Here is a 10,464-nt window from a genome sequence, read left to right as displayed (position 1 = left end):
TATTAAAAATAACAAAGTTGTCCCTGCTAATTTCCTGTTTTCAGGTAAAGGCCCTTGAAACATCACAAATGTCACATTCCCTGTGGGCTTTAAAGATATTGGTTCTCAAATTAAACAAAACAACAACTTAAATTTCATCCAAAACCTTTTGTTTCAAAGAGAAAGACTTACATGTCACATGCCTAGAAGGTATCAATCTCTGAAGACCTGGAGAATATAATCTGCAGGGGGGGGAAGTGTGTTGTACTAATACTTACGAACTTCATGACCTAGGGTTGCGTTTAATTTAAAGGTTATTATCAAGGCATGTTTTACAAACAACAACTTAAATCATCCAAAACCTTTTGTGTTTCAAAGAGAAAGACTTACATGTCACATGCCTAGAAGGTATCGATATCTGAAGACCTGGAGAATATAATCTGCAGGGGGGGGGGAGTGTGTTGTACTAATACTTACGAACTTCATGACCTAGGGTTGCGTTTAATTTAAAGGTTATTATCAAGGCATGTTTTATAAAAAATGTGTTGCTGCCACTTGCATTCGCTTTGCACTTGTGCTCTCATTTACACATTTTTTACTTTGTATTTATGGTGTATGTTTGCTCATCTTAAAGATAAATGAGACAGCAGGTGTCTTTTTATTTCATAAGTCATGTTGTTGCTGCTGTGTTTTGCCCTGATATTTAAGAGTTCAGTTTTCTTTCTCAACAGGAGAGAGGGGTGTGGGTGTCTCAGTTCCCTTGCACCACAAAGGCTGGTTATCATTAAAAGTCGGTAACAATCAGCTTTCCTATGTAAGTGAAACTTTGAAGGGCCTGTCAGGTTTTGGCCAAGATTTAATGTACATTTTTAGATGTACATTTTTTTTCCAATTCAACTAACAATTGTTTGATTTAAAGAGGAAAGCAACTGGATTGGAGTTCTGAGAAACATCTTTAAGCCATGGGTTCCTGTTTATAGAAAGCAAATAGGATTCAATGGAGTTTTTGTTGTCTAAAAATAACCTGAAAAAACATTCTAGAACAAAACCATAGTAGAGGAAGGAGCCTGATATTAGCAGCTTTCATCTGACTTCTATTCAATTAGTAAAGCTGATTATCAGTCAGATGCAGCTAAAAGAGACCTCAGAAGACAACAGCGTCCACCATCCCTTGAGATACTCCACAGTTGCATAACTTTTTATTGATCATTCACAACTGCGACCATCTCCAGGGTTTTTCAAAGAAGTCTTGATCTGCTTTTAATCAGTTCACCTAGTTTGTTTTTCCTGTTGAGCTCAAAGAGCATTTTCCCAAATGCTCTCACACAATGATGGGAAACCATGGTGTGTTTGGGATACGCAAAAACCCAGTGTCTCATCCCATTTTTATAACTCGTGCAGCCAAGAACAACAAACATGGAACGGAATCTTTTTGAACCAAGTTTGAGACAAAACTCAATCCAAGTTCCCCAGCCCTTCCAAACACCCACACCCTGGCCTTATTCTCTGTCTCTTGTCTTTTAAGGTGCTGTCTAGCGCCTACTTAACTTGCTCTCCACTGTTTCAGGTTTATTGCCTGGAATCTTCTTTACTCTTAGAGAAGAGCAATAGATATCAGCCATGGTTATCAAAAATTAGTACTCAAAACATCTTTGACAAGTTAACGGTGCTAAAATAGGTACCGGTCAACGTTTGCAATAAAATAAAAAAAATAAATTAAAAAAGAGAGTCATCCCCTAAAGTTTTTTTTTAACCTTTCACTTCACAGTGCAATTCTGCACTTAAAATATAATACATATAACTATATAATGTTATATTATATAACTACATAATTAATGTTACATTCAATTTCAATTAAGGATTTAAATATAAAGTAAAAGTGATTTCACAGTCACCTATCCAAGATAGTTTTATTTTTATTTATATTTTTTACACATTAAAATGTTAATACACATGTCAGACAGCATGAATGAGTAGTTACATTGTGCAGTTGTTGATGTTCACCTCTGGGTCTGTAGGCTCCACCTTTGCTAAGTCCGCCAAAACATGCACTTTTTAGTGCAGCTGATCCGGACCTAACCAGCACCTGGTGAAACAACACTTGCTGGGATGGGGCCTCCATAAACCTCCGGCACCACCCTTTTCCTGCTTAAATCCCTAGGGCACATGCTTGTGTCCACCCCAAAGTAAAACAAAACTAAATCAACCAAAAATGGTTGAATGTAAAAAAAAAAAAAAAAAGACCAGTTTCCTACAATATCCCATGAAACATGAAAAAATACAACATTTACACACAATACAACAGAAATTATATGAAAGTTTTGCATACATTTGCATCATAAAATTTATAATAGGCAGCATAAGTGACAGTTATGAAAATGACTTTAGATAAGTGAAGGAAGGGGCTGCCTATAAAACAAAACTAGTTTTCGTGTTAAACGGTGATTGTTGATTTCCTTTAAAAGTGGAAGGCCTTAAGCTACTTAAAAATAACAAAAAGGCAAATCCTACCAAAAGTGTGTGGAGGGGAAAAAAAAAAAAAATACAAATCCATGTCCCTCATGCCAACCCATTACAGCAAAAAGAGTCAGAATGTCACAAAACCTCAAACTATAATTCATCCACTGCATAATTTATATTCAAACAACAAAAGGTGTTTTCACATGCTACTCAACTCTGCTTCAATGAGAAAACATTGTTCCAGGGCCTCCTGATGTGAAGGAATGCTCACTACTCTGAGAGTAGCTAAAGACTTGGGCATGTGTAGGGAATGGATCCTGGTCTCCCTGTAACCTATTGTTTGTACAGTGCAAATCCAGCTTTCCACTCTAGTTTGTATCACTCTGAATTTCATCCATGGACCCAATAGGGAGAAAATGCAGGTGGCCCATTCAAACGAGAGGCCACTTTAGGGACAGTTTATACAAGAACATTGTTATTCAGCCATCACAAAGAGACCAGCGCCTCTTGGCAGTTATAAAGCTGCATGTTGAACCTCTGCTGTTTCTGCACCTCCCTGGAACAACTGAACATTGACGTTACTTCTCAACCATCTACTAAATATTATCATCAATGCAAAAACCTCGCCATGATGTAAATGCACAATTCAGTTGCAGATACATACCAGAGGTCCTGGACGTTTCAAACAATCTTAGTGTCTCATTTTAACGGTTCTATTCTTATTGCCATTTACAGCATGTTTAAAGGAAAACGGAATGCACCAAGATTGAACTATAACACAATCAATTGGTCTTACTGTAGGTCTCATTTCTACATTGTGTCTAGTCTCATGTACGCCTCTAGTGGAGAAATTAAATAGAGCACACATGATCGAAAATGGAGGTCCCTCTCTGAAAGGTATTTCATGACGAGTGGAAAGAAACATCCAGATGCTCCCAAATACATTTTACAAGACATTCTTACATAGAGACTAAACACAGTTTCTCTGTTATTATTTTTTTAAATCACTAACACTAAATACACTTTAAATATCCACAGATGAACAATTACAATCATGAGCTTAAAGGATGAGAACAACAAAAACTGTAAGAGATTTGTACTGGAGGCACATGTTTTGCCAGAAGGCAATTATGACCAACCACTTGCGCAGTTGATCAGATAGCCGATTACAATGGAAAAAGGCACTAGGGATGATAACCTATTCTATACAAATCTGATGTACACAGCAAGTACAGTAATGCATCTTCACTAAACAGTTGTGCGCATTAATCTACTCTTCCTTTCACACCTCTAAATGTCTAGTGCACCTTTCAAAAAGACTATATTTCTAGTCTTATTTATACTGCAATACTCAAATGTAGTCTTAAAATATTTCAAATTTTCTCTCAACTGAAATTACGTAAAATTATTTAACATCTAAAAACCAATCAAAAATGAAAGGCATTGTGCAGTTTCATGCATACAATAAATTCCCTCGCAGCAAACAAGGTAAGTGTACCACTAAACTAAAACTACTGAATTCCCCCCCATTTACATTCTGTCAGTTATCCACAAGAGAGAGCTGTTTGTCCACAAACGTGGACACCCTTTGCCACTATATTGAGAGGAAATGTGTTTCATACTGAAATTAGAATTACCTGAATTCTAGCATTATTTTCAATACTTGTACAAACAGCGAAATGGCAATGAATGAACCTTTTGTCAGAGGGTAAACAGGCCCTTCAATAACTAAACTATATCTTTGTTAATCCCTTTCAATAGAATCTCTCCAATCTATACCAAAATGCCTGGTTGGAAATGGTGAAAACATTTGACAAAATCCAGTTAAGACCTTCATCAGCTCTCCGTAATAAAAAGTGACTGATGAGTCTGTGCTTGTTTTGGAGGTTAGGATGTGAATTAGGTCACTGAGTTTTGTTGCTACATCATTGGGGGAGCATCTTGGAGGAAGGGGGTAAAAGAAGAGCGGACAGTCTGTCCCTTCAAAGCCTGCTGAACGCGGAAGTTGTTGACCATACTTCTCTGCAACTGCTCCTCTGCCGATGTGAACAGCAAGCTTCGAAACACTGCCAACTGAGAAAAAGCCAAAAAAGAATGATAGAGAATATGTAAAAATAGGGAACACATTCAAATAAATGTATTTAGAATGAGAGCAAAGAATAAAAGGAAAATTGTATGTAAAAATGGAGAGAACAGAGAAAACTGATGTCAGCAGTCAGCCAGATGAGCTTTTCCGTTCCATTTCCCAGGTTACCATGGAGCAATGGAACATGAAGTTGGAATAACAAACAGACTCCCAGCAGAGTTAAAATAGCCAGTTTGAGGGGTGTCTCAAAGCCTAAATTTATGGCTTTCATCAGCTGTATTTAAAAGGTTCATATATATTCAGAACTCAAAATTCTTAGCATTCTCTTAGTATTGAAAGTAAGCTCCCCAAAAAAAAACAAAAAAAACAACTTGTTCTGAACTTCCACAGCTTTTTTTGATGTCAAGCAAAATATGTATTATTATTCCTAAACACCAGGAAAACTAACGACTATTAAATGCAATCAAACTACCGCTCTGCATGTCTTATAAACTACCACTGTTAGGAATTAGCAGCTTATTACACATCCTTGATCACTTCAGTGTGATCTTAAGTTTTTGCAAAACATTTTACAATGGATTGTTTTGGGATCATTTTACAATCTAATAGTGATTTTAAGAAGAACTAAATTATGACCATTTTAGGTCGATTTCACACCTGGTGCTTTAAAATGTTGTCTTGTGAAAGCCAACCGAAACAAGAAGAAAACGTGACATTGTCCCCGTTTTAGAACCAATCAAATGGCCTATACTGTAGGTCAGTTGAATACAGGGAAAAAAATAAATATAAATTAATAATATTATTAAGTATTAAATCTGCACCACAGCACACACTTAAGTCATTTATATGATACAATTACTTTAATTTGCATAAGATTATGTTTTTCTAGCTAAGCTATTCTAATACAATCAGTTGACCACTTGTACCTTTAAATTTGCTGTGAGGGGAAAAAATACCCCCTAATTTCCTGTCTTACATTCCCCAAACATATCAGCCTCCTACCTGATCATGACTGACTTCAATGTGCTGTTTCATCACAATCCATGTCACCGCCTCAGTAAGAGGAGGAGTGGTCAGAGAACCTGCGTATGTCCAATAGTCATCAATGTTTTCCGGGAGGAGACATGCAGGGTCGAACTTGGTGAACTCTACCACGCTATCCTGGGTGGAAAAGGATGAGGATATTACACACTGTGAAATTGTAAAAAAAAAATTTATGCAACAAGTTTATCCCTGATCCCACTGTTTCCAAAGCATCATACTCTGAGGTTCTTAATCTCAGTTTAGAACTCACAACAATGCCGAAGCTCAGTGTGTACAAAACATAATGTTTGATGCCTTACCTTGTGCCTGACTGCAGGCAAGGCATCCACCAGTTTCTGCAGACCCTCGTGTCTCTTTCCAATCTATGTAATAGCAAATGTAATGTTAAAATGTAAATTTTATTTGTTTTTTCAAAGTCTACTAAGCTTAAAGATGTTTGATAATAATTATATCAGTACCTTCAGAAAGACTGCAATAACAGCTAGTCCATTATCCTCAATAACAGCCTCCTCAAACAAACTGTACTTGTCAGAGTTCCAGTGAACAAGATGGAGCTGTGAAGAAACAGCACAGATACACACCCATGCCATTATGAATTAAATTAATGGGCACATTTCCAATAATGCCTTTCATTTGGTTCAGGTTACCACAGTAGTTCATCCTGTTACACAATCCTGCAGTTGAACATAGCTGGGTTTTGTGTTTTTGAAGTGCTGCAATGGCTTAAACCAACATCCGTACAAATGGACAGAACTCCATTAATTCTGGAACGATTAGATTCAACCAAGGAGACGGGAATGAAAGCACTTTACGCAATAGAGGATACATTTACAGGACCGAAACCTGAGCTGTTACACACACACACACACACACAGTCAGAGACAAATCAGTAGAGCTAAAGGAGTGTTGAGAGCAGTAAAAGGTCACATTCTCACCAGCGCTAACAAAGGTAAACTTGGCTTTTTGGCACAATAAAGTCACTCACACATGTCTCCTTATGTCTCCTCTGGCTAAAATTTTTGATTTTGTCAATATTTTTTTCTGAAGAAAGATAAACATGTATAGTGATCAAAGCCAAAATATTAAATGTCATGGATGTATATTTACTGAATAACCCACTATTTTTTAGAGGGTGGTCAAAATGGCAATTTTCACCTGAGATTCGGAGCCAAATTAAAGGAGGGTAAAAATGACTTTAGAAAGATTGCAGCATCATTATATTTTTACACAGAGATTGATATGTCTATTAGTAAAATCTGTTGACTTTTGCAATCTTTGTTGCAGTATATGCCAGTGGTGACCACTGAAAAATGTGAAAAAGCACTTTTCAAGTTTTTTTTCTCCAAAGTTTGCATGGCTGTAACTCAAGAAGTATTAAAGATATATTAATGCCCTTTTAGACTTTGGGTCTCAACAAACGTTCCTTTTGGCATCTTCATTTTTAAGGTCTTATATGGTTCAGTTCCAGAGATATTGGGATCTAAATATGGCTCCAGAAGTAAATTGTGGTCAAAAACCAAATGTGGGTCACTTTGCATTCAGCTAATACTTTTTTTTTTTCTTTTAAAGGGGAAGGTCTGGAGAACAAATAATGTTAAAACTAGTCCAGACCTGTCCGAGTGCCATAGTATTCTTTTTCCAAAGTTTGCATGCCTGTAACTGAAGAAGTATTAAAGATTTCTGAATGTGATTTTAGATTCTGGTGCTTAACACACTTTTCTTTTGGAATCATTATTTTCAAGGCCCTATGTGGTTCAATCCTAGAGACATGGGGATCTCAATGCGGCTCCATGACTCCAGATTGTTTAATATTACCTATTTTTAGAGGTCGAAAACAAATGTTGGTCACTTTGTATACAGCTGATATTTATTATATTTAAAGGGGAATGTCTGAAGAATAAATAACTTTGAAACTAGAAATGTATCTGGTTTCTCTCTAATAAAACAACTGCATAGAACATACATGTCTGAGTGCCATAAATATTCTTTTTCCAAAGTGTGCAAGTCTGTAACTCAAGAAGTATTAAAAATATCTTAATATCATTTTAAATTCTGGTTCTCAATAAACTTTTCATTTGTAATCTTCATTTTTAAGGCCCTATATTGTTCAATCCCAGAGATATGGGGAGCCCAAAGTGACACAATGTCCAATTTGTTGAATTTTACCCATTTTAAATTATTGAAAACCAAATGGTCACTTTGCATTAAGCTGATCCTTTTTGTATTTAAAGAACAATGTCTGAAGAACAAATAATAGAGAGTAGAAATGTATCTTGTTTTTCTCCATCAAGACAATTGCATAGAACACAAAAAATTAATTTTTTCCCCAAAGTCAGTCTGTAACTCAAGAAGTATTAAAAATATCTTAATATCATTTTAAATTCTGGTTCTCAATAAACTTTTCATTTGTAATCTTCATTTTTAAGGCCCTATATTGTTCAATCCCAGAGATATGGGGAGCCCAAAGTGACACAATGTCCAATTTGTTGAATTTTACCCATTTTAAATTATTGAAAACCAAATGGTCACTTTGCATTAAGCTGATCCTTTTTGTATTTAAAGAACAATGTCTGAAGATCAAATAATAGAGTAGAAATGTATCTTGTTTTTCTCCATCAAGACAATTGCATAGAACACACTTGTCATAGTGCAAAAAATTTAATTTTTTCCCCAAAGTCTGCATCCCTGTAACTCATGAAGTTTTAAATATCTTAATATGGTTTTAGATTCCGCTTCACATGTTATAACAATAAAAAAAAGAAAAAGAAAGTTTAATACTTAATCTTAATGAATAAAATCCCATATTTCAAATATCCCTGAATCGGATACAAATATAGAACCTTATGAATAGACTACTGAGAGCAAGGTAATGTGCCTCAACTTGACCATTTCAGGACATTTTTGTTCTATTGTTTTGATAGAGGGAAAGCTACAATTCAAGTTTCAACAACACATTCTTCAGACATTGCCATTTAAATGTAATAAGTATCAGCTGTACACAAAGTGACAAACATTTTGTTTTCAAACACTGAAAATGGGTAAAATTCAACAAATTGGACATCGAGAAAATATAATTTGCAATTCCTTTTGAAAACAGTCCGGAATATCCTAACATATTATCGTCAAATAAAATTTCCTATACAGTGAAATAAGATTTTGGTCATATCGCCCACCCCTAGACTGCCACATATATCTTGTTTGCAGTCACGTGATTCTGATGATGCAGCGACAGCAAACAATGAAGAAAGAGAATGTGAGCGCTGTGTGCGCAGGCGCTGACGTTCTCAGCACCACCAAAATAAAGGTCCCGCCTAGGCATGGGACGATAACCGGTTTGAAGGTATACCGCGGTTTGGACACGTCACGGTTTCAAAACCACTAAAATTTTTCGTTATACTGTTCCTGCGGTATGAGCAGTTTTTTTACGTGTCGTCAAAGACGGAAAGTGCAGGACTCCCTCAGTTGTGTGCAGCGAAGAGCATAACGAGTCACACGACTCCTCCCCCTCCGGTTGGTGCGAGCAGTCAGTGACCCCTTGTCCAAATACCCACACTTGCGGTCTTGGCCACTTGAGAGCGCGACAGGAAGTAAGTGCGCAAGACTGTCCCAGATCTTAAAAACGCCAGAGCGCAGTCCCCTTAACGCACACTAAACCCACACTATCTCGAATACCGCTCCGGAGCGCTAATCGAGGCTTAGTGTATCCCATCATGCATCATGTTCTGGAAATAAATCGTGAGACTTTTTGCCGAGATCTCGCGAGAGGTCACGGAAACCTTTCCAGTGCAAGTTAAATATTAATATAATAATTAGATATTACATATAATTTGGTAGAAAAACAGTGTTTTTACGTTTTATTGGTGCAAAGATGAGTAGTGGTGATATTTATTTTGAACCACATTTGCAATAGCTTTTTATCACTTAATTAGAAGCACCACAAATTAAAATGGTCATGTTATAGAATAACATATTTTAGAGCTGTAATCGCAATACCGTGATATTTTTATCATACCGTCAGAATCTCATACCGGCCCATGCCTAGTCCCGCCTCAAACACATCAGCCAAACAGGAAAAATTATCACCCGATGCGGATATTTGAACAACAGCCAGTCGACCACTAATCTTAATATATCATTAGTATCTTAATATATTATTATATCTTATATTAAAGGGGTCATATGATGCGATTTCAAGTTTTCCTTTCTCTTTGGAGTGTTACAAGCTGATTGTGCATAGATAAGATCCCTGAAGTTCCAAAGACTAAAGTCTCAAAACCAAAGAGATATTCTTTATCAAAGTTAAGACTCTGCCACGCCCCCCTAAAACGGCTCATTCTAACACGCCCCCACATATCTACCACACTATATGGAAATATTTGCATAATGCCGCCCAAATGAGCACGCAAAGAAAGAAGGCGTGGTTTCAGTAACCGCAGTTAGTGTTGAAGCAGCCATGTCAGAGAGACGCTGTGTGTTTCTAGGCGAAAGCAAAAGCACTTTATTTGGCCTTCCGAAAGTAGATGCATTTAGGAATCTTTAAGATTACTTACAACAGAACAGCAATGCATTTTATGGACGACCGTTTCATGAACCTAGGAGAGGAGGTAATTCTGACTTTGCTATGACAATCTGGCGCTTCAGAATCAGCTACTGTTTTGTTATTAGTTTAAATATTTGCTATTGACTGTTCAAATGCGGAGTGTTGGGCATGTGTGTGTGTGTGTGCGCGCGCGCGCATGTGCACCTGGTATTCATCACGTTATGGGGACCAAATGTCCCCACAAGTATAGTAATACCAGTAAATTTTGACCTTGTGGGGACATTTTTGAGGTCCCCATGAGGAAACAAGCTTATAAATCATACAGAATGAGTTTTTTTGAGAAAGTAAAATTGCA

At 36.8% G+C, this 10,464-nt stretch overlaps 1 protein-coding gene across 1 annotated transcript in view; it reads right to left on the bottom strand.

Annotated features, from left to right (window-relative positions):
• Positions 1-1,872: 1,872 nt before the first annotated feature.
• The window catches only part of LOC107707413 (carbonic anhydrase 5B, mitochondrial-like), a 17,934-nt gene continuing 9,342 nt past the window's right edge, over positions 1,873-10,464 (bottom strand). Inside the window, exons 2-5 of the mRNA XM_016511401.1 lie at positions 6,028-6,123; positions 5,869-5,931; positions 5,528-5,686; positions 1,873-4,512 (exon numbers count right to left, since the gene is read on the bottom strand). Coding sequence (XP_016366887.1) covers positions 4,360-4,512; positions 5,528-5,686; positions 5,869-5,931; positions 6,028-6,123 — 471 coding nt within the window. The 3' untranslated portion in view covers positions 1,873-4,359. The remainder of the gene's footprint in view (positions 4,513-5,527; positions 5,687-5,868; positions 5,932-6,027; positions 6,124-10,464) is intronic.

This window comes from Sinocyclocheilus rhinocerous, unplaced genomic scaffold (assembly GCF_001515625.1).
Source record: "Sinocyclocheilus rhinocerous isolate Xijiao unplaced genomic scaffold, SAMN03320098_v1.1 scaffold534, whole genome shotgun sequence".
Classification (NCBI taxonomy): Eukaryota; Metazoa; Chordata; class Actinopteri; order Cypriniformes; family Cyprinidae; genus Sinocyclocheilus; species Sinocyclocheilus rhinocerous.
Note: the sequence above shows the minus strand (reverse complement) of the source record. Positions and strands in the feature narration are given on the sequence as shown.